Raw genomic sequence first — 25,289 nt, forward strand, 5'->3', positions numbered from 1 at the left:
ATTTTAATGGGGTACCAGCTCAGTTAAAATAGGAAATAAAGGAATCTGATATGAACTGAAGTGTCGGTGTGCTCTAATATTCGGCATCATATTTCAAGACTCTCAAAACTTTGGTGTCAATGGCTTAAAGAGAGATGGTAAGCCAGAAACAAACTAGCCCTAATGAGCTTTACATAATTTATTTAACTAAGCATAATTTCATTACACCTCTACTTATCAATATTTTTATGATGAAGGAAATCTAAAATGTTATTTCAGTTTTAATATGTTTATGTATTCCCCCCTGTAGGATTTGCAGCTGTACCTTTCTAATCTCGCCAATCAAATTGACAGAGAAACCAGCACAGGCAACGTACCTTTGGTAATAATACTTGACGACCTCAGTGAGCCTGGTTCTCTAAGTGAACTTGTCAATGGTGCCCTTACGTGCAAATATCATAAATGGTTAGTTATACTTTTTTTAACTATAATTGCATGCTGGGATAAAGCCAAATGGATTTACTACAAGTCTTTATGATTAGAAATACATAAAATTGTTAAAAGCTTATGGTAAAATCTAGCATTTATCAGGATATTAAGAAAATCAAAAGCCGCTTGAGAATAGGACGGATTAGACTCAACTTAGAGCTAAAGTAACTTGCGAAACTGTCACCAGACTATCAATGTACACAGCTTTTGGGGACTATATAGTTTCTTTCATCACCTCCGCACCAGAAAAGTATTTTTTTTTTGTATTCGTTCATTGGATGTGGGCTTCGCTGGCTGGGCCAGCATTTATTGCCCATCCCTAGTTGCTCTTGAAAAGGTGGTGGTAAGCTGCCTTCTTGAACCGCTGCAGTCCTTGTGGTGTAGGTACACCCACAGTGCTGTTAGGAAGGGAGTTCCAGGATTTTGACCCAGCGACAGTGAAGTCAGGTTGGTGAGTGACTTGGAGGGGAACTTCCGGGTGGTGGTGTTCCCATTTATCTGCTACCCTTCTTCTAGATGGTAGTGGTCATGCGTTTGGAAGGTGATGCCTAAGGAGCCTTGGTGAATTCCTGCAGTGTATTCGTAGATAGTACACACTGCTGCTACTGTGCGTTGGCAGTGGAGGAAGTGAATATTTGTGAATGGGGTGCCAAACCTAAACATTGTGCACAAAAGTTTCATAATTCTACAATGGGCAGCGTTTTCCTGTTGGCGAGCAGGGGGACGGGGCCCACTCGCCAATGCGTAAAATGATGCACGGGGATGTCAGGCGGGTGTCCAGAGGTCATCACACCATTCAGATATTCAGTTTGGTGGGCATGCAGCCAACTCAGCTGTGCACCCGCCGAACTGTCAAAGGCCTATTAAGGCTTGTTAAAAAGTAAGTAAAGTAATTAACTGAGCTGCCCGCCCAACCCTAAGGTTGGCCGGGCAGGCGAAGAGCCCAGGGGGCCTTCGCATTTTTCATGAAACCTCATCCACGGGCGGGATGAGGTTTCATGAAGGGTTTATTATTTAAATAAAAAATTTTTAAATAAATAATGGACATGTCCCAGCTCATATGACAGTTTCACATGAAGGGACATGTCCTTAAATTTTTTCCCCACCTTTATTCAATTTTCCATAACTTAAACAAATCTCCCTGAGGCACCTCCGTGGTTCATGCCTCCCCCCACCCCCCCCCGCCCCCCCGGAACAACCCCCCCCCCCCCCCCCCCTCAAAAGGGGGGAGATTTCTGGCCAATGGGTTGCATGACCTACAGTAATAAAGAAGCTGCAGAGCTGTAAAATTATGAAATCACTATTAACTATGGGATGCTCCACTTGTGCAAAATAAGTGCTCAAAATTGTACAAAGGCAGTTTTATTTGAGTACATTTGCCCATAATGCTAGGAATTGATTTGATCTTGTGACATGAGCCCAAATCTTCCGAGGAGTGGCAATCACCGTTGGATTGCCACGCTGCTCCTACTTTTCCCCACCATGCCTGAACTCCGCAGTTCTGGCTGAAATTTCCAATCCCAGATTCTACAGAAACGCAGAGCGTACCTGAAATGGAGCAGCTTCTTCATAGCTTTGGATTGCCGGGGAAAGACAAGTCACGCCCCATTTTTATGGGTCTCGTTTCCGTATTCTGGTTAGTAAAGAGTTAAAATGTCCCAAATTTTCTTTGTAAAGCTACAGAGGGAAGGTAAGTGTGTGAGGGGGTAGGGTGGCAGGTGGGTGAGGGGGTACGGTGGCAGGTGAATCGGCTGGGAGAGTTGCAGGCAGGTTGGGTGACACATGGGTAGTGGCAGGCATGCGGGGTGGCAGCTCAGGATGTTAGGTTGGATGGTAGGTGGGTCAGGAGGGGTTTTCAGGTTGGGGCTCGTCAGGTTGCGATGGGAGGAGTAGGGTGGTGGGGTTGGGTTAGATCAGGTTAGGGGCTAGTCAGTTCGGGTCCCGGGGGGGTGGGTTGGTTTTGGCAGTCGGGTGCTGAGGTCAGGTCAGGTTGAGTCAGTGGGGGGCAGAAGGGGATTCGTGGGGAGAGACGGGTCAGGGTGGAGTTGGGGGGGGTGGAATCAGTGTGAGTGATTTGGGGTGTCAGTTGTATAATTACCCAGGAGTTATACCAGGCTTTTCTCTGTCTAACATTTCCTGGGAAACTATTCAGGTAAATAAGTCAGAACCACCCTGAAGCCTCCAACTCTAACTCAGAATTGGAGACTTTTCCAGAGGGTCTCAGGGAGCAGGGGAATTGCCCATTGGAAGTTAAAATTTCCTGCGTCATTCCCACAGAGTCCTTGCACTGGGACTTCCGAGGGGTCCTGTAGTTCATCTTCTGCGGTATGCCTGGCCTCTGACCATCTAGAGGCTGGAAGACCTGGGCCATGATACTGTCAGCTAGCAGTATGATATTTTTATTTAACAAATAAAAGCGCACCTCTTTTAATTATTGTGAGTTAATTGATGTTTGCAAAATATAAATTAAAAATATATCACCATCTGGAAACTCTTAATTTATGATATGGTATCATTTTATTATTTTCAAATATGTAATATTTTATTCTGTGATACATTAAAAATCTCATTTAGTTTAATTTCTATTGATTTGTTTTGATTATTACAAAGGGAAAAATGATGAGATGCAGGCCATAAGTAGGGTACAGATGGGATGCACCTGATTAGGGGTTGGTTAAATGATGCATTCAGTGATAGTTTTTTTTTAACCTTCAATCCAAAGTTAAAAAAGGTCTCCCATCATGGATTTTTTCATTCTATCATTGTGATTTTGAAGTTGAACTTGGTTAAAAATAAAATTATGGTAACAATAGGAAGAGAGAATGTAAAAGAACAGAGTAGTCACAATCTGATGCCAGATAAATCAATTCTGTAAGGTGTATTCAATATTCATCTTCTATATTGCTACTCTAATGGACTGTGCAACACCAGTCTGTATTAGTAACTGAATGAAAGGAGAGTGGAGGCTCAAGAATGAAAGGCCAACAAGAAAGTTTGTAGATTTGCAGTGATAGCAGACAGTGCAGAATGTGAGATGGAGATTTGGAGTCTGAATGCTCAGTATAAGGAGCAGAGAATTGGCCAGGACCCAGAGCTCAACCTTCGCTACAAGTTTCATCCAGTGGGGCTGGCTGTTTGAGGCGGCACTTTGATCCACCCCTCATGACTCCTGATGTTGGGGGTGGAGCTGGGGACAAGTGGCTTTCCCATGCTGAGAATTCCTTCATATCCAGCCTACTGTCTGCCAAGCAGCTGGTTCATCCAGAGGAACCAATTGTATCGGCATACCAGGAAGATCTGGGCACCGACCCCTCCTCGAAAAAAATTGCCAGAAAATCCTTCTATCAGCCTCCTATGTCCACTGGCCTTCAGTGACTCCCAGTCTGGGCAATGCCTGGACTTTAAAATTCTTACATTTCTGTTTAAACCACTCGATAATCTTGCACATCGCTATCTCTGTCAGCTGCATCATTCCTTTAACCTTCCTAGAACTCTGTGCCCAATGCTGGCTTCTTGCATAGCCTTCACTTCCTTCACCCTACCATTGGCAGCCTCCAAACTCTGAAATTCTCTCCCTAATGCACTCAGCCCCTCGTGCCCCCCCAGTAACTTCATGACTGTAAGGTTCAATTTATTGTGTATAATATTTCTCTTCATCATTGTTTCTGAAGACCATTCTCTGTTAAATATTGATTGGATTGGCATTTGTAACCTTTTGATGTAACACAATTAAGACTTATGCCAGCAATTTGTTATAAACCTTTTACACTGATGTTAAAAAGGAATTGCCATTACAGCAAATAACCAGACAATGTTCAGTTCCTACAGATCCAATCACTCTTTCTGCCATTAAGGTTATATTCATAAGACAATGCTTCCCTAAATGGAATACTTTTAAGTGCAATAGATTGGAAGGGTACTTATTAATGAACTTTTATGTATTGAAACACGACCGTGATATTGTTATACAACTGCTGTACACATTCATAGGGCAAAATTTAATACCCTTCCTGGAGGCAGGAGGTGGTATTTGGTCAGGTGGGAGGGTGGGGGTGGGAACACCACCACTCACCGACTCTATCCGATTAGGTCCGATGATGAAAAGCCAACGGACAGCCATCCCACATCCGGATTTTGATTGAGGCCCTTATGTGGGAAGTTAATGGCCACTTAAGGGCCTCATCCCACTGCTGCTGGTATTCAACTAGCGATAGTGGGGTGCTTGCAATGCGGGGAAATCGACAAACAAATTTGATGCCTCCCAGATGGGGTCCGTCAATCGAAGGCATTCAGTGTTTGATCGATGGACCCAGCTTTGGGAAGGGGGACAGGCTTACTGAAAGCCACCCCCCCCATCCTTGCCTTTGCATCTGACACCCCTGTCCCTGCCCTAGCTAGTGACCCTCTTCCCCGTGACCCCCAGCTTGCCCTCCCTCATACTTCCCCAATGGAGGTGATGCAGAAGTCCTACTGGTCCTCCGACTGATGGGCAAGACCCCTATCGCCAATATTAAATTCCGTTCACATGTTCCCTTCTCATTTTTAATTGGATGGTCAACCCATTCAACAAGATCACAGGAAGTAACTCCGACCCTTAAATCACATCAGTACCATGACTGGGGAAAGATGAACTCAGCTATTGAAGAATCATGAAAGTGGATTTGACTCTACATTTCCTTTAATGAAATTAAACTCTGCTTGACAAGTTTTGCCTTCTGAATCCACGTGACCTTTAAAACTATTTAACAAAATCAAACATTCTTTGCACATTGCTAACTCTCATTATTGACTCATGAATACCTTTCATTTAGTTCAATGGCCTGAACTTCACTGAGTTGTTACCATAACATCAAAACTGCCCTCTGCTCAATTTCCAGATGATCTTGTTCAAATGTTTTTTAAAAATTAAGATTCAAATCCAAGTCCGCACCTCTCTGTAAACATCTGTCAAGTAATATTCCACACACACACACACACCACCAGTGGGTGAGGTTCCACATCGCCAGCACATTACTGAAAATGAACCCCTTATTGTTGATACCAAACAAGTGGAAAACAAGCTTCCTTATTCAATGATGATAGAAATTTATAAATTTGTATTCTATGCATCCTGCTCAACATATTGTGAATAACTGTTGAGTGACATGTACAACCTTCCTCATTAACACTGTGATTTTTCTAAGCATCACAGGTGTTTCTAGTTTGAGCTCTTAGGGTGTTAAATGGTTATTTGAAATGGCACTATTTTTGCAACCATAGAAAATGCACTTCAAAGTTAATTACAGTTCTGAAATCGGAAAGTGATTTACATTCCTGTTTGAACATTGTCCCTTGTATTATCTTTGGTTTTCATTTATTTTTATTTGTTTTACCATGTAGCCCATATGTAATTGGAACTACCAATCAGCCTGTCAAAACAACACCAAACCATGGCCTTCACCTCAGTTTCAGGTAAAGTACAGATCTATATATGTAGAAATTAGTATATTGGTAATCATACCTTTGATTAATGTGAGCTTAGTCTAATTTTCATGAAAGGGATGGACTTCTCTTGGGCAATGAAATAAACTGAATAAGTTTTACACTCATATAGTCCAAACCTTTCACTAATGCTAGAAAGATAGAACTGTAAATGCTGGAAGTCTGAAATTAGACTAAACCATGCTGGCCTGTCAATATCTGAAAAAGAAATAGTAGGTTAATATATTGGTCTCAGGTTGCCATGTTAGCCTACACAAAGAATCTGTGTTAATTATATGTATTATTTTATATGTACTTTTTCTGATTTTTAATTCTCCTGAGAATTCTCCTATATCCTACAACATAATTTGATTTTTATGCACAGTTGTCTGAATCTGGAATTTAGAACTCAAAATGTCTAGGGCTGGAGAGGGCTGAAGGGAAGGTAGGAATTTAGCATGCTACCCAAATATTTTAGAATTCACCCCAGCCCCAGCCACAATAGCACTGGCCTCCTAAATTTCACTAGTCCAGAGTTTTGTTGGGTCTTCTGCTCATACACTATGGGCAGAACTTTCCTGTTGGTGTGTGGGGGTGGGCCCCACACGCCCACGCGTAAAATGATGCGTGATGAGCATCCCGACGTCACTGCGGCCATTGCGATATTTTGTTGGGCGGGAGCGCGTTGATCTCCGATGAGCACCCGCCATTAATTAACCAGCCACTTAAGGCCCTTGAGGTGCCAATCGTCGGCAATTTTTTGGTGCCCATGCAATCTTCAGGTCAGCGCATGGGCGCAACAACGGGCAGGCAGGTAGGACACATTTATATAAACCTCATCCACAAGCGGGATAAGAGGGACCAGTGGGGTCACGAGTGTGCTCTGTCAAGTATTGATTTTTCAAAGTTACTGATACTTGCCTGTGTGATCTGCAATACTTCAAAACGCACACCAGCTGCTTGGTCCAGACTCACAACCTTCAGGTAAGCACTCTGCAGTGAAGAATCTTTTTTGGGCCTGCATGTTTCAGGAAGCCTTCCCTTAGCCTGGGAATGGGTGCTGAACTGTCCACTGGAGCCACCTCCTCTGAGGAGGAAGGGAGTACTAGAAGGGGGAGGAGGCCAGGAGTGCACATTCAGCCTCCAAGGGAACCATCTTTGGGAGGCCAGGTGCAGGCACCAGAGGTGCAGGGCCAAGAAGTAGTCTAAGATGGAAAGGGCCACAGAGCATGCCACTATCCTGCTGCCAGGGTATATAGGTGGCGAAGCAGCTACCTCAATATGTCTGAGCTGCAATGATGGAGGAGGCTCTGTTTCTCAAGGAGACAGTCAACCATGTCTGTCAGATGATTGGGCCTGAGATCTCCGCGAACTGTGTGGGTGGACAACCCATGTCAGTGACTCTAAAGGTCACAGCTGCCCCCAGCCTCTGGCTCCTTCCAGGGGTTGGTGGGTGATCTTTGCAGTGTCTCCCAATCAGCTGTCCACACTTGTGTCAAGCAGTTTACAGACGCTCTGTTCAGGCATGCATTGACCTTTGTCCACTTCTGTTGGGACCAGGCAAGCCAGACACAGCGAGCCAGAGGCTTCATGGCCATTGCTGGCTTCCCCAGCATCCAGGGTGCAATAGACTGTACATATGTGGCCATTACGGTGCCAGCAGGTGACACCGGTGCCTTCATCAATAGGAAGGGCTTCCACTCCATGAATGTGCAGATAGTGTATGATCACAGGATGCAGATTCTACAAGTCCGTGCAAGGTACCCAGGCAGCTCCCACGACGCCTACATCCTCAGACACTCTCAGGTGCCGGGACTCTTCAGTGCTCCAGCCCGGCTTGATGGATAGTTGCTGGGAGACAAGGGCTATCCCCTCGGAAGGTGGCTCATGAAGCCTCTTCGCCATCCAAGAACAGAAGCTGAGCAGTGCTACAATAGGAACCACAGCTCCACAAGGGCGGTAATGGAAAGAGCCATCGGTTTTCTCAAGATGCGCTCTTGACACCTGAACAGCTTGGGAGGCGCACTCCAGTACCCCACAGATTGTGTGTCACTGATAGTGGTTGCATGCTGCGCTCTCCACAATCTTGCTCTGGAAAGTGGGGACACAGTGGATGATGAAGATGTCAATGCAGCGGCTGCGGCTGCACACAATGACTGCAGCAATGAGTCCAAGGATGAGCACGTACAGGGAAATGCTGAGAGGGCAGACGCTGACCTGTGCCTACTCCAGGGAGGCAGGGACACCCAGGTGACTTTAATTCAATGAACCTTCAGCTAGCACACCACATATAGACCCCCAGGACAAGCCTGGGCTGTTGGCTCCATACTCGATACCCAAGTACAAAATCTGCCTGGTTAGGAACATTAACTAAGGCCCTTGTTAATAAAGCTGAATGCCCCACAAAACACTCATTATCTTTTGGAAACCATCCACCTACAGAAGAAAAGAGGCACCCTCAGCCATGGTGACATGTCTGAATTTAATATTACAACCAAAGAAACTTAATGAAACAAAATGACAAAGGTGTTAAAAATCACACCAACTCATAAAGACCTCATTGCGGAACAACACAAAAACCCGCGGTGCCTTATGTTTATGTTTTCAGGCGCGAAGTCTTGGTGCTGCCCCATCGCTGGGAGTGGCATCTGAGACAGCCTGCTGACTCTGCTGTCCTGTTGGCCTCGATGACCTTGGCGGTCGTCCTCTGGCCCGTGGAGCCAGTGCTGGCCCCGTCTGGGAGGGAGATGCCAGTTCCACAGCTGGCATCTCCCCAGTCATCGCAGCCTCATCGGATGCAATAGTCACTGGCAGAGGGGTGGAGGGGCTGGCGACCTCATCCGGAGCGCCCTGAGAGGAGCCCACAGAGATGACAGGCAGCTGCTGCGCCGACATGAGGTTGCTACGGACCTCCCTGCTCCCTGCAGATGGATGGGCACTGAGCTGGGAAACTTGGTGCCCTTGCCATCTCCCACATTGGCAATGACCAGCTGAGGTCAATACCGATGTGAGGGCTTGCTGTTCCGAGTGCATCCCCAGGAAGCCCTGATGGAGGAGCCTCTCCACAAGAATCGCCACTCTCTCCATGAAGGACGCATGGCACTCGGCCATGAGGCTTAGTGCTTCAGCTGTAGGCTCCTCCACCACAGACACCAAGCCAAGAATAGCCTCATGTATCTCCACCAGAAGCTCCCGCACATCCGGCTGCATTTCCTGTGCTTGCTGTTTCACAGACAACTCCAGAGGCACGTCATCAGGCACTAACTGAGCATGTGCCTGGTCCCCTGCAGTCTTCCAACTGCTGGCACCATGTACACTCTCTGTCTCTGCCAGCTCCTCCACCGACTGTGAAGTGCCCTCACCACTGTGCCCTGGGACACTAGTTGATGCTCTAATTCCCACTGAAGTGCTAGTATCTGTGCTGGTGCCTGCCTGGCAGAGATAGTGTGACGCTGGTGAGATTTCAGGGCCCTCAGGTGCGAGAGGGGGCCTCTGCTGCTCCTCCTCCTGGCCCTGCTCCACTAATGCTGAAAGGAAGAACAAGGACGTTGGACCAATTGATGTGGAGACAATGTCAATGTGCATCCCTGTTCCCCGGATCGTTATGCGCTCATCCTTCCACAAGCAATGGTCAAGCCATGTTGCAAACTTCAATCACTGACCATTCAGCAGTGCCATGGCTGTTGGGAGAACAATGGTGACCTCACTGCTGGGCAAACATACCTGCCTGTGGCACCCCAGCCTCACCGACATCGATGGACCTGGGCGCATGACGCCTCTCTAAATGTAGGGCCTCCTGCTTGAAGAGGCTGAGAATCGTCAACTGTGTTGGGCTGCCGCCAGTCCTCACCCGCTCTGGCATTATGTGCACTCTTCTCCTGAAAAGGAGAGAAGAGCATTGATTGGTGCTACTCGTACCTGGACTCTCTTCGCAGACAGCCCACCCTGACCAGAGTGGGACATTGCAGGGCTCCAGTGCCTCCTCACCCCGTTGCTGCCGAACACTCTCACATAGATGCTAGGCCTGCACCCCCCACCCCCCCTGCCCCAAACCCCACCCCAAACCCCTTGGCTAAATGCTGCCTACATCACATTAGGCACCACACGGTCTAACCTTCCAAGGGGTGGGTGGGGGAGGGGGCACGGGGGTGCAGGCGGAGTGGGGGGGCAAGGTCGGTGGTGGTGGGGGGGAGGGGGGGGGTGCCAGGGGGGAAAACCGTCCTGCAGGGTTAAATGTCCAATGCCAACATTGTCCTCACTGCCAGAGCGTGAGGTCATTGAAGTGCTTGTTACACTGGATCCAAGTGCGCTGCACCACGTTGCGGGAGCTCACCAACTCCGCCACCTCCTCCCAGGCATGATTAATCATGTGGGGGAGCCTCCTTCTCCCGTCCTGGGGTATGAGGACCTCCTGCTGTGCTACCACATCCTCAATGAGGGCAGCAAGTCAATCATCGGAAAAACGAGGGGCACAGTGCCCCCCTGCCCTACCCTCCTGCCTGGCCTGCTCACCAGCAGCGCTCTGGGGAGCCCTTTCACTGGCCATGACTCTCAGCCTTTGAAAGGCTGCAGCAGCTTTTTAAAACAGGCCGTCAAGTCGCCATTGGACCCGACTGTCACTGCAGTCCCAGCGCTGCGGCCCTCTCCCGCTGTCCTCGGGAGCCTCAATTCACGCTGGGTGGGCTTTAATTGGCCCACCCGCTTAAAATGGGGCATGGACCCAATCACGGGCGGCAATCGGCTCTGCGCCCGCTCCTGTTCCCACTCTGTTCCCCAAACCCCAACCAGAAAATTCTGCTCTTTATGCCAAAGCCTTATGTCTGGGTTATCCCAGGAAAATAGCCCATAACATCCGCTGTGAACCTCCACAGAAGACATGCCTGAAGAGGAATGATTACATTCTGGAGATGCCCACTTGGTCCATTGGAAAGGTGATGATAAAAGGACAGTTTTTTCAGGACCTCACCATGCCATTGGAGTGATTGGGTGCTGCTGCAGTCTTCTTGCCTAGTGCTCTGGGCAGCTACCACTGCTGCACCTAACCATGGCCATGCAAGTGACCTCATCCCTCGTGGTTTGGGGCAGGATTTCTGTCTTAGACCAGATTGTGAGTACTATTTGGCTGCATTTGCACCAACATATCCCCTAGGGATTTCAGGGCTGTAATGTTTTGATTTGTCATCCAAAACCCATTAAGTTGTGCATGTTTTAATTTTAGCACCAGGCAATGTTTTGAATATTTTATTCAAATTAAATCACTTTTTTTTAGGGAAGTTAAAGGAAGGGCAAACTGGGCAATTAACAGATTGAACTAAATCCAGAGAAAGTATATTTGTCATTGTCTTTATAATATAAAGAGACAGTTAGGCTCCATTGAATTGATTGCATGTTTTTCAGCTGAACAGCAATAATTGTAGAAAATCAGTTGATGAGCTGCAGTTGTAGAGTGAGAGTATTGCTCTCTCCTTTGTAAATTGAATAATTGTGGAAGTTCCCTCCTGAGATTGTAACCAGATCAGATTGTTGTTTTCTACAGTACATTATTTATCTGCCAGTAGAAATCTGGAATAACAATGTTTAATATTGATTTCCAGGCTGGTGCCATTTTCTAACAATGCGGAGCCTGCTAACGGATTCCTAAGTCGCTATTTGCAACGAAAGCTGATTGAATCGGAGAATGATGCAAATGCGAACAATACTGAAATCCTCAATATTCTTAATTGGGTGCCCAAGTTATGGTACCATCTCCACACATTTCTGGAAATGTACAGTACATCTGACTTCCTTATTGGTAGGTGCTGTTTCTTTAATGGCAATAGTGATCATTTGATACCTATCAGTAAACTATTCTTTAATTTGTTGTCAATTAATTTAGTGTGAATGCATTAAAATTCTGATATTATAAATTCATGTGAATTAGTCAGAATTCTCATCAGGGTCTAACTTTGAGCACTTCGCTTGGTGGTGAAATCCACCTAGGACCATGGAAAACATTTGCAGTAATATTTTCTCTCAGCATGCAAATATAACATGTGGGGAACAGTACCACAGCAGCTGAATGGTGCTGTATCCTATGAGCTTTGTTTACTCCAGCCATCAATCTATAATTTGGATTCATAATGCTGTTTATATAAGTTTCCTGCTTGGACCAGGTTGAATATCTCAGCCAAACATGAGGCAGGGGGAGTGGGAGAATTAAGGAATAGAATTAGGTCACTCAGCCCCTTGAATGTGCTCTGGCATTCAGTCAGAGTTAATCTGTGCCTCAAATCAATCTACTTGCCTTTGCTCCATATCCCTTGATTTGGAGCAATCCCTTACCCAATAAAGATTTATCAATCTCCAGTCTGGAAAATTTGAATTGATCTAGCATCCACAGCCCTTTGGGAGGCAGAGTTAAAGATTTCCACAACCATCTGACTGGACTTCCAGCTGATTTTTGCTTTTATCCTTCTTCATAAAGTGGGGATCTGTGGCAAAGCTGGCATCTGTTGCCCATCCCTAGTTGCTGCAGAGAAGGTGAGGTTGGGCCTTTTGAAACCACTGCAGTCCACATGTTGAAGGTATCCCCTAGACCCCTACACCTGCATTGCTGTCATATAAGAACGTCCAGGATTTCAACTTGGTGACAATGAAGGAGAATGGATATTTGTCTAAGTCAGGATTTTGTGTGAATTGGAGGGGAGCTTGGAGGTGGTGGTGTTCTCATGCATCTGTTGCCCTTGCTCTTCCAGAGGGCGGTGGTTACACATTCCTAAGAGGCCTAACATTAATTTGAAAAATATGCCTCCTTGATCTGGATTCCAATACCAGTTACTTTCCTAGCAAGAAGAGATAGTAAACTAACCAAAGGAAATCTTTCAAACTTGTATGGAGGAATTTAGAGAACGGGGAGAAACTGTTGGATCTTCACAGCTGTTCTTGTTGTTTCTCCTCTCCAAACAATTCTTTTCTAGGATTACATTGCATAATTGATAACAACAATGTTTTACGAGCCCATTCTAGTTAAATCTGGCACAAGAATCTAAATCGGAAATGCTGCCACACCTATCTGAAACCATCTCAGTACAACTGTTAGCTGAACATTGCTAGCACTGTCCTACTGCTACCACATAATGTTGAGTCAAAATATCAAGACTGGCACCGGAACCTATTAACAATCCTCAATGATTAGGATTTATCTGAATGAGTTGTGACTATGCCTCTCTTGATACTTTGATTTCTGTTCCACAATCTCAGCTGTAATTGGTGACGTGGTGAAAATAGAATTGCAAGTTCTAGCACAAAAACAGAAAATGCTGGAAAAAAAACTCAGCAGGTCTAACAACATCTGTAGAAAGAAAGACAGAGTTAACGCTTCGAGTCCGTATGACTCTTCACATGAACTCAAGAAGTCAGCTTACCACCACCTTCTCAAGGGCAACTGGGGATGGGCAATAAATGCTGGCCTAGTCAGCCTATGAACGAATTAAAAAAAAAACTAGATGACACAGATTCAAAATAACTGGTAAAAGGAGTAAAAATGAAGTGAGGATTTTTTTTTCAACCAGAGGGTGGTTGGAGTCTGGAATGAACTTCCTGGGAGGGTGGTGGAGGCAGGTTCGATCGAGGTATTCAAAAGGCAATTGGATTACTATCTGAAAAGAGAGAATGTGCACGGGTAGAGGGATGAGGTAGAGGAGTGGCACTAGGTGGAATGCTCTTTCAGAGAGCCAGTGCATATTTGATGGTCTGAATGGCATCCTTCTGCACTGTAAAGATTCTGTGGTCTATTTCATCATATATTTGAACTTATTCACCATGCTTAATCTTATTAAAATAATAAAAAAAAAATGAGACATGTAGCCGTTATGTAACATTGATGTTACTTTTTATTCAATTCCTGCAGGTCCTTGTTTTTTCCTGTCCTCTCCGGTCAATGTGGCTGAGTTCAGAGAATGGTTCATCGACCTTTGGAATTATTCCATTCTTCCTTATCTTCAGGAAGGGGTAAATGATGGGATCAAGGTGATTATATGTATAGATTAAATAATTACATTTATAGGAATAGTACTGAGCTTTACCTTCCAGGTCAAGAATGCAAACTTTATGAAAATGCCTTAAACATGTGAAACTTCAAAGTGTAACTCAACGGGCGAAATTTTACGGCAGCGGGATTTCACATTCCTGCCGAAGCCAATGAGGTTAAGAACGTCTTGCCGCGTTTTACGGCTCCGTCCCTGCCGAAAAAGGGCCGTAAAATTCTGCCCAACCTGTCACAGCCCTTCCCACTCCTTTCCTAATGGATTTGAGGTGTACAATTATTTTGTTAAAATGCAGAGTTTGGGGGCTCTAGGTTTGCTCAAAGGTTTGCTGTAGAAGCTCGAGGGTCAGGTTTGGTGAGAATCATGATGAAGACAGAGAAGCCTGCCTCCTGTACGCGATAATGGGGATAGAAAATTGACCATGGTCAAGCGGACATAGCCTGGCAGGTGGAAGTCATTTATGGGCATTTGTTAGCAAGAAAAGGCAAACAAACATTTCCAAATTAGCAGCAGAAAGCGCAAAAGTGCCTTCTTTTCTGTTTGTTGATGAAATTAAAATGACTAATCTACAATGCTGCAATTGCCAGTTTAGCACAGTCGATAGAAATCAGAGTAATGTATGTGCCTTGTTAGGCTCTTTCTATGGGCATGATTTTCGTTCAGCATGCAGGCGCGTGCCCGACACGCCCGAGTGTAAAAAAGCATGCTATATTTCGGTCGGCGGGCGCACACAAGAGTCAGCAGCATGCCCGCCTATAATTAAGAGGCCTATTAAGGCCATTAATTAATGGCCTTAATATGGTATTAATTAACTTGGACTTTTCACCGCCCATCCAAAGTTACAGTTGGTGGGCACGCGAATTGGCCAGACGGCCTTTGAACTTTTGAGGAAACCTGATCCAAGGGCACGATGAGATTTCCAATATTGATTTTTTTTTTTAAATGTTTGAGCAGAATTTTTATGACCTGTATGTTCAGGTGAGTGAGTCAGATGGATGGACATTTTTTTCTGCATTTTAAAATCTTTATTTGATGGTTTTAAAACCCTCCGGTCCCTGAGGCAGCTCTCAGTCTTCAGGATGCTTTCATTGCGCGCTCCCCTGTACCCACGCTGACTTCAGTGCTCGACCTCCTGCTGCCCCCACCCTGGCCATTAATTGGCCAGCCAGTGTGAAATCGCGGTTGGGGGCCAATCACGGGCGGCGAGCCATTCCCGGGCCCACTCACCACGCATGCCCGACGACCTCAAAATTCTGTCCTATGGTGTGCTGGTCTGCTTATTTCTGAAGTTAATGTTTTAAAGGGTCCCACAATATTTTGTTTCCATTTCTAATTCACACTTGTACCCTTCCATTTGGAAAATTGCATGACTCTGACCATGGACTTATTTACAGGTACTATCACAGGCCTTTGATACTGACAGGCAGGACTACTGTTTTGTGGGTAGAGACAGGCTGCTCTCAATTTTCCGCTGCACCCGCCAGTGGGATTTTTCCGGTCCCACCAAAGTCAATGGAACTTTTGAATGGCTTGCTACATTTTCTGGCCCTGCCCCCCACTCCGATGGGGCTGTAAAACTCCCCTCCTAGCTTGTTTCCTCACTCACACTGGACATGAGTGTTTTATTACTGAGAGGCACGCAATCTTGCATCCTGACGTCCAGCATCCTTTCTGGAAAAAAAAGTAATTAATTTGTAGAGGAGCGACCTTCAAATGAAAGTTAAGGCTCTGATTACATCCTGGGCCAAATCAGTGTGAATCAGTGGAGCTATCAACCCTCGAACAGATATTTATGTGGAGGCAGTGGCCCCGCCTCCAGCTGAATAGTGTCACTTTTCATAGAAAAGCGAGGCTATTTGAAAATGTAATAATGATGAAGTTCTTTGGTAACTGCATTCAGCTCACCATTGTCAACAAAAAAAGAAATACCAAAACTCATTAAAACCTACTTTGGTTTACTGGAACTTGAGATTTAATTGATCAATATTTGATGCTAAAATTGAATTATTCCGTTTTTGATGCAGTGGACCTACTTCTTATGTCAACTATGTAGGTGTTCAACCCTGTTTGCTATTAGCTTTTCATTTTTGCACAGTTAAAAGCCATTTTACGCTTCGTAAGCTAATTTCTTGCATCTGTTGCCCTTTGTGTCCAAATCATGTTTCATGATCAATTGACAAATAGCAACCCAAACTCTGTTGTTTCCCTTCTTTGTGGGACCAAGACATAATATTATCTGAGGGCATCCATATTTTCTAAATATCAGTCTGATTTCTGTTGCTTAGTATAGACCTTTCATAGATTTAGGGAGAAAAAGCATAAGTTGTAAGAGTGTTGCAACTATATTGGAACACTTGGGATGACCACACTAGGTCACCACAGTAGTTAGGTAGCATTACACATTAAAGCTAGTAAAGGGTTGACAGAAACCTGACAGGAATCTGGAAGTGGATACCAGACACACACAGGCAGAGGCAGTGGACCATTGGATCAACCAGGGACCAAGGTTCCACCCCAGGCCTATACAAAGAAGGGCCATTACCTCTTGACAGAGAGGATACTAGGCAGCTCTCAGGAGCTAGGAACAGACAAAAACAAATGGAAAGGGCTGTAGGACTGAAAAATAAACAACTTGAGAGAATTGGACTGTTGCCTAGCAACAGGGGTCCAGAGAGGCAGGGCCCTCCCACAGACACACACACACACACACACACACACACACAAAAGCTAGAAACGGCAGTTTGTTTTGGAAGCTGTTTGAGTTCAGTTGGTTTTGAAAGTAGCTGCCAGGAGAGACTGGAGCAAAGGGCACAAATAACAAATCCCAAGTTAAAGAAAAACCCCAAGAATCCAGGGGAGTAGAGCAAGGAAAAGTCCCAAGAAGAACTTCTAGTCAAAGGAAAGACAGGAGCCTAGAAAAGATCCTGTTATGTGAAGTTAAGAGTGAGGGGCAGAGAGAAAGGCTCCAAGCTTCAGATTTAAAGAGACAAGAACTGGAGAAAGCAGATTTAAAGTGAGAACAGCTTGCAAGAGGCCAGAAGGTCCAAAGAGATAACTGAAGGTCTGTAGCTCTTTGCTATGGGCATGTGAAGCTGTGGTGTACTGTTGACAGCTGAGTCGGTGAGAGAGAGTGCATGGAAGACAGCCTGAATGCATGTGGTAACCCAGGGATGAGGAACATTGGAAGAAGAGTTTGAAACCCTGGAAGTGGACCCTTGCAGAAGGAGTCTGAGAGAAAGTGTCAGATTGGGATAAGATTCCAAAGCAGGTTCTTGGAGAGTGGAGGTTGGAAACCCTCGTGGGAAAGATGGAGTGCAATGAGACTGGTTGGCCCCGGTGTGACAAGTATCTGGGAGGAGATGAGGAGAGATCCATAGCATCTGGTTTCAGGGAGGGGTGTGTCTGACCACAGGGTGCCTATTGGTACATGGACTGTGTACTTACTGTGTACAATTGAGTATAAGATAGATTTTGTAACTTGTGTTATCCTTACAAATCTGTATATATCTGTAAAGGTATAGTTGTGGGCGAAGGAGTATTATAATATAGTTCACCTTTTCTTGTTAAATAAAATGTTTTATTCTTCTGTTAAAAGTTCATCAGCTGACTCCCGTGACTCTGTTCAGTAGCTGCTCTCCACATATCTAAACAAACAAAGTTAGAATCTATCAAGCTGGGTTCTACCCTGGGATCAAGCTTGTCCTCAGCTGGGATCATAACAGATGTGAGAACTAGAGCATTCAAATAGTTATGTCGATGAAATCGAACTAGCTTTCTGAATTTAGAATCTCTTGAAGTTTACAATTAGCCAAAGCTTGAAGGAATGAAGACATATACATCCAACAGAAAATATTTAAATGAACCTTCAAGAAAAGGACAAAACACCTAGGGCAGCATTTTCCGGTTGGCGAGCGGGGTGGTGTCAGGCATGTGTCCCGACGTCACCCCGCGTCATTTAGATTTTCAGTTTGGCGGGTGTGCAGCTGACCTGTCAACGGCATATTAAGGCTATTGAATAATTAATTAAAATGATTAAATTGACCTGCCCATCCAACCTTAAGGTTGGCGGGCAGGCAAAGAGCCCAGGTGGCCTTCTGAAAAAGCATGAAACCTCATCCATGGGCGGATTGAGGTTCCATGAAGGATTTAGAATGTTTGGAAAAATTTTAAATAAAAGTAATGGACATGCTCATGTGATAATGTCGCATGAGGGAACATGTCAGGAAAAATTTTTCTTACCTTTAATAAATTTTTATAAGTTCAACCAATCTCCCTGAGGCAGCTCTTTGGCTCAGGGAGATCTGAGCACTTTTCCGCACGGATGCACGTAAAAATGCACAAACCTGCTCAGGGATTCTCCCCCCCACCCCCCTCCCCGCACAGCGCTTACGGGTGGACGTCACGCTGGGTAGGCCTTAATTGGCCCACCCATGTAAAATGGCGACGTGCCCCCAACCGGGAATCTGCCCACTCGCGCCCGTTCCCGCACAGCCCCTATGACAGGGGGAAAATTCTGCCCCTAAATACCATATATCCATTTAAATTGAAATTTAAAATTAGTTTTAGAAATTCATTTTTGGTGTCACCTCCTAATAGAAAGTATTTTTGTATTACATAAATTATTGCTGTCTATAATTGCTGCCTATATTTTTCCCTATTTTGTCTTAGACATATGGAAGGAAAGCTGTGTGGGAAGACCCTGCTAAATGGGTGCAGGATACTCTACCTTGGTCAACTGCTTCACAAGACCGCTCAAAAATCTTCCATTTGCCTCCTCCAAGTACAGGATCACAAGTTACAGGGCCTCCTGCAGATAAAAAAAAGATCAAAGAGACAGCGCCTACTTCACTTGAATCAGACCCACTCGTAAGTGTTGCAGCAAAGCCTTATTATACAGGGACGGTGAAATTCTGAGCTTCACTAAGTTTTGAGAAAAACCAGGCATGAGCCTCAAATGTTGGAATTACACTCTTGTGTCTACTTTTTTGCTAAATTAACAAAAGTAGCAATCGGTTGGAGGAGGAATGTTGGGTGGGACATTGAGAAATCTCTTGCTCTTCTTTGAATAGTGGTAGGAAATAGAGAACATTTAAGTAAGCTATATTTTATGTGTGTTAGGAATGAGTTTTAGCTTTAATGTTTAAATTTTATTTGTATTTCTGTATGTGTGTGTTAAGAAAGGTCAAATTGAGTTTTAGTTTCACTTCAAAAGGTGCTTGCATTTCTAGTAGCGGCTTACAACTTAAGTTAAGCAATCACAAGAGTAGAAAAAACCATGCTGTTGCCTTGCAACAGGGGTCTAGAGAGGCAGGTTCCTCCCACAGACACACACCAGAGAAAAGAAATAGTTAGTTTTGGAAGCAGTTTAAGTTCAGTTGTATTTGAAAGAGCTGCCAGGAGATACTGGAGCAAATGGGACAGATGACGAGTCCCAAGCTAAAGAAAAAACCCCAAAATCCAGGGGAGTGGAACAGGAGAAAGTCCCAAGAAGACCTTCTAGTCAAAGAGAAGGATAGAAACCTGAAAAGGGCCTGTTAAATGAAGTTAAGAGTGAGGGGCAGAGAGAGAAAGGCTCCAACCTCAGAGTTAAAAAGACAAAGCTGCAGAAAGCAGATTTAAAGCAAGTACAGCTTGCAAGAGGCAAGAAGATCCAAAGAGAAGGCTGAAAGTCTATAACTCTTTGCTATGGGCATGTGAAACAGTGTACTGTTGACAATGTGTCAGTGAGAGAGAGAGCATGTAAGAAAGCTTGGATGCATGTGATGACCAAAGGAAGAGGAGCTTTGGAAGTAGAATTTGAAACCCTGGAGATAAACCCTTGCGGAAGGTGCCTGAGAGAAAGCTGGGAGAAGAATCCAAAATAAGTTCTTAGAAAGTGGAGATCAGGAACCCTTGTGTGAAAGACAATTAATAGCCAGCCAGCATGAAATGTGTGCTCAGAGCCTCACTGGGGTAGGGGCGAGAAGAGGACAAGCGTGGAAGTCAGCGCATAACACATGTTATGAATGAAATTTAAAATTTTTAATTTAATTTTTAATTGCTGTTAGAAACCTCATCCTACCCATGGATGAGGTTTCCTAAAAAATCCAAAGGCTGCTTGGACTTTTTGCCTGCTTACCAACCTTGAAGTTAAACGGGCAGCTAAAAATGTCATTGTTGCTTTAGTGGCCTTAATAGGTCCATTAATTGTTGGCAGGCGTGCTGCATACTCCCACACACACCCACTGACTGAAATATCGCGTGAGTGCGTGATAACGTCGTGACGCTTGCCTGACATCATCGCCAACGTATTCAAGCATCATTTTACGCTCGAGCGGGTCAAGCACGCGCCAGCCCGCTCAGTACCCTCACATGTCCATCTGGCCTCATCTCCTCTGGAGACTGCCTTCTCAGCCTTTACCATCTTGAGGCCACTTGCACAGAATAACATGTGCCCCCACACACACTCTGGGAGACCCTCCTTCCCCAGTACAGCTCTTGTCCTGCAGCCTCTTCCCTTGCCTGAGGCCACTTCTTCCCCTTCCCCAAGCAAGACCTTCCCTGCAGCCATTGAAAAGCCACCCGCATATGGTTGATCTGGTAGATGGGGACCTACCCGAGTCCCCCCCCTAAAAATGATGTGGTGCTGTCTGTGAAGCCTGGCGCTGATGACTGCGAGTGCTGACCGAAGCAAGGTAGGCAAACAAACCTTGAAGTCCCGAGTGAAGTGCAGCCCTCCAAGTGCACACCTTATATATGCTGTTGTGAAACACAATGGCGTGTTTTCCCACCAACATGGGCGGATGATCCAACAGGGTGGGGGGATGAGTCCATCGGTCAGGCCTTATAATGATAAGCTGATATATTACAATGAGGTTCCCTGCGTCTGATAGCGGGAAATGCAGCCGAGCAGATGATTGCAAACTGGTTTCACAATGTCATGAAACCGATTTTTGGCCTTCTCACCATCTAATCCAATCGTGCCACCGAACACACCTGACCCCAGCAGGCACAGAAAATCCCGGCTATTGTGTCGAAAGTTTATACTTGATCTTAAAGCTGTTTTATTTCTGTGCCTGGACTTTGAATTGCCTTTTTAGCAGGTGTTTTTTTTCTCTGCTTCAGCAACATTTATTAAGTCACAAAATAAAACTTGGCATGTGTGGCTATTTACAGAACAACTTGACACTATTGATGCTTTTTTGGCTTCTTGACACTTGGCTTCATTTTCCCCTCGGTCTGTAAGTCCGGCTGCCAATTCAATGGGTGGTTACAGCCACGGTGGGAGGGTTAGCAAGCATGAAATTACAAAACCAGCCAGACCAATGTGAACAGTTCATCCAAACTGCTGACTCATAAATAAAGCCAAAAATTCTCTGCTAAATGTTGTCCCTTGTAGTCCATGTGGTTAGGGAATGACTTTAGGTAGGAAAGCATCTTCGAAGCTGCAATTTGCCATCCTTGTCCAGCTTACTCCCTCCTATCAGCGCTACTAAATTGCAAGGTGTTATTTATCTGAGGAAGCACCCTGATTCTAATTAATTGTGGCTGTGGCTGCCTGGCTGCATGAGGACGTGAAGCTTGGTGCTGCTCAACATGTGACTGTTTCATTCAGTGTTTTCAGAGACAGCTGGTTGGACAGTTGTGCATCATTAAGTTGCTGCAGGATTTAAACATCTTCACTCTTATTAACAGTAAAAGGTTGGCGAAGTTCAAAGCAAACAGCAGTGTTCAAAGCCTCCAATAATTTAAAGGGAATCTGTGACCATTCCTCTTCTAAAGGCCATCCTAATTAAACTGCAGGAGTAGATGTTTTGTGCTTTTCCTCTTCATTTAGAGACTGGCTACGTGTGGACCAGTATAACCAACACTGTTCTAATTTATAAAGAGTCAAGCAGTGTTTTTTTTTATTTCTGTTAGCAATTTGAACTTTAACCTGAGGAATTGAGTTGACTAAAGTTGACAGCCTTTTTTCTGGCTGTTTAGTATACACCATTCTTTATTTTCAACATTTGAATTGTTTCTTTGCTTTTTTTCTCATGTTTGTGTGACAGCGTCATAATACTTTTGCATTCCTACACACTTGTATCTATTTTGGTGACCTGCTAAATCACATTGGTATTGTTTAACCATTTTATTATAAATACTCAAATCAATGAACCAAATGGGCAGGAGTTTCTGCTAGATTTCACCTTAAATCAGCCAAACCAGTGCAAAAGATTGAGGACATAAAGGGCTAATGTCCAACGCAAATCTAGTTTCCACAGTCTTATGGGCAACATTCTCCCCCCGTTGGGGGAGATATGCGGGAGCAGGCACAGGTGGAGGTGTTCCTGATTGGCGCCCCTGGTTGGGGGCACGCTGCCGTCCACTTGGAAGTGCTGTCCGCTACCTGTGTGGGCGGGGAGGTGGGGGGAGTGGGGGATTCCCTGTGCCGGGAACGTGCTCTTTCACGTATGAGTACGGAAGAGTGCACAGATCTCCCCGAGGCAAAGTGCTGCCTCAGTACCTCAGGGAGATCAGCTCAGATGTGAAAAGCAGTTTAAGGAATAGAAAAAATTTTACCGACATGTCCCCTCAAGTGACACTGTCACATGAGTTCGGACATGTCCATAACTTATATTTTAAAATATTCTGAAATTTTTAAATCCCTGCCTGTGGATGAGGTTTCATTTTCTTTTTCAGAAGCCCACTTGGACTCCTGGCCTACCCTCCAGCCTTAAGGTTGGATGGGCAGGTCCATTGATTGGCTTAATTAGTTTTTCAAAGGCCAATAACAGTTTGGCGGGTGTGCAGCTGATTTGGCTGCGCACCCGCCAAACTGAAAATCTAAATGACGCAGGGTGACGTCGAGACACACGCCCAACGTCACCCCTCATCGTTTTACAGATCGGCGAGCGGGCCCCGCCCCCCCTGCTTGCCGACCAGATGTATTGGTTTAAAAAACATTGCACTCCAAGCTGTCCCCATCCATAAAATGATGGTGCCCTTAGACTGAATTGATGACCATGGCGAGGTTTTGATAATTACGCCTATTTGCAGTCTGTTGAAGAGGTATTTAAAATTAAGCTTATGGACACTAACAGGCATATTTTAAAAGCTTTTACATACTTTTCTTACGTTACCAAGGAACTGATTGGAAACTGTACACTGATGTTTAATGGTCCTATACAGTATAATTTTTTGAAGCCATTTTCCATTATTTAAACATGGTTGCTCGCAGGTAGGCACCCTGAGAGAAAGGCATTTTTTGTGAAGAAAACCACTTTCAGTTGTAGTAATTAAACCACATCAAGTTATCATTCTTAAATATATGAAGGAATATTCTTAATGCAAAAAATTATTTGAAAGATTATGTTCCAAAGTGCTCCCCGATTGGAAGATTGTACATTCAATGGTAGGCAAATGTGTTTGAACAGAAACTTACAGTGGAAAACTAGTGCAGTGAGTGTAAAATTTACACCTGGATTGCTGATTGTGTCCAAAGCAGAAACTCTTAGCCTATATGTTTTTGTTGTGATGTAACATTTTGTGGTTTTCATGCTTGACATTGGCTCAGTTTTAGTGCCATTAGCTAGTCCTGTCAGAGCCGTCATATCCCCTCCAATTTATTATCTCCCTTTCTGTGCAATACCTGGGTAAATTGTGAGAACAAGAACTTTGAGCAAAGAACTGTCATTCTCTAAATTGGCTATTGGAATGCATACTCCAACATGATTTACTTGTTTCCAACAAAGGAGAGCAGATATACACTCTTATCAGAAAGAAAAAACCTTAGCTTTGAACCAACAAAGATGTTTATGATGAATGTAATAGACCTGAGCATGTTAAGTAGTTTATGTTAAGGAGTATGTTAATTTTGGACACTTGTCATTTTCCCAGAGACTACCTTGTAGAGCTTGATCCTGCAAAATCCTATGATCAGAGATCTTTTCTGTTGAAAATTGCTTTGTTTGTCCTTGGGTGTTAAAATGTTATCATGCCATTTCTAACAATAAAAATACACTAGCTAATACTGGCAAATTGTTATTTGAGTAGAACCTGTCAAATACATTGTAGTTCAGTCTTAAATGTTTCTTCTGTTATATATTTGCAGATGACTATGCTACTGAGACTTCAGGAGGCAGCCAATTACACCCAAAGTTGTGAAGGCGAAAACATCCTGGAATCATCTTTGCAATCAACACATTGAAAAGAAAAACACAACAAGGAATATGGGAGCCATCTTGTTTTTAATCATGCCACAACTACACTTTGGATATTGTAGTTCTGAAACAGAAGTATATTCTGTAATAGATGTAGTTAGGTAGGGGGCTAAATTAATTGATGGGTAAAATTGTAGGTTTAAGGCCCAAAATCATATGTAAGTTAACTGTGATCATTTATTGTAAATCATATTACCTAGCCATCTGGAAGGAAAAAAAAACATCTAATTATATAGACTGTTAATGCTGTATTTGTACTTTATAATTCAAAAGTGCATGGCAATCATTTAAGCAGAAACAAATAAGATTTTAGTGAGCTTTATTAAGGTCAACTCCTAATCTACAACTCAAACAATTATAGGAGCCATCGCTGTTCCACTACTGCTGCCATCTCAGATGTCACACTGGTGCTGACTGGAGGACCTCTCCACCAATCTCTACAGTTTATAGTGCTCAAAACCTCATTAGTCCACACAGCTTGTGAAATGTGAATCATGGTGAAACCACTAAAACAGGAATTTGTATTTTCCAAGTTCTAAATAGGTGCGCTTTGTAATTGGAACATTTTTGTGCCCTGAATTTGGCAGTGAAATTGTTTCTGAAATTAGGACATGCATTCAATTTTAAGCTCAAGGTGGTAACATTTATGACAGGAACCCTTTAAGTACTCTTTCCTTCTGCCCTCCTTCAAACATGAAACTTTTCAATCAAAATGTGGTCTATTAAATTTCACATTGCAAAGGACGGGCAGGAGAAGAATGATTGTATATTATGGAAACAAAATTGTTAATTCCAGAAGCTATATTTTTTTTTCCTTTTCATCGCCCCAACCTAAGTTAAGTATCTCTTTAAGATCCTTTGCACAATTGTTCCAAGGGGGCAAGCCATCTGCTCCCAGAGCACTGCTGAAACCAACATGAAATTAGCTGCTGGGAGATGAACAAAAGCAGCCCAATTCTCCTTGCCCTCTAATTTTTATCTGTCTTTGAGAAAGTGCCTTGTGACCAGGCAATGATTTCATATCTTGTGAAATATGTTGTACCACAGGCCACCCATATTGCAAAACTTTGTTTTCTTAGCACAACGTTCCTTCCTTACAATTATAACCATTTAAACTAATCATTTCTTAATTAGTTGCAGAAATTACATATTT

The 25,289-nt window shown here is 44.3% G+C and overlaps 1 protein-coding gene across 5 annotated transcripts in view; it reads left to right on the forward strand.

The window, feature by feature from the left end:
• The window catches only part of LOC121282181 (neuron navigator 1-like), a 589,054-nt gene extending 564,112 nt beyond the window's left edge, over window positions 1-24,942 (forward strand). For all 5 annotated transcript variants that reach the window (XM_041195735.1, XM_041195734.1, XM_041195736.1 and 2 more), the window contains 6 exons: window positions 290-444; window positions 5,848-5,919; window positions 11,523-11,719; window positions 13,817-13,935; window positions 18,621-18,818; window positions 24,028-24,942. In XM_041195735.1, coding sequence (XP_041051669.1) covers window positions 290-444; window positions 5,848-5,919; window positions 11,523-11,719; window positions 13,817-13,935; window positions 18,621-18,818; window positions 24,028-24,123 — 837 coding nt within the window. In that variant the 3' untranslated portion in view covers window positions 24,124-24,942. The remainder of the gene's footprint in view (window positions 1-289; window positions 445-5,847; window positions 5,920-11,522; window positions 11,720-13,816; window positions 13,936-18,620; window positions 18,819-24,027) is intronic.
• The last annotated feature ends 347 nt before the right edge of the window (window positions 24,943-25,289 follow it).

Source organism: Carcharodon carcharias, chromosome 9, assembly GCF_017639515.1.
Source record: "Carcharodon carcharias isolate sCarCar2 chromosome 9, sCarCar2.pri, whole genome shotgun sequence".
Classification (NCBI taxonomy): Eukaryota; Metazoa; Chordata; class Chondrichthyes; order Lamniformes; family Lamnidae; genus Carcharodon; species Carcharodon carcharias.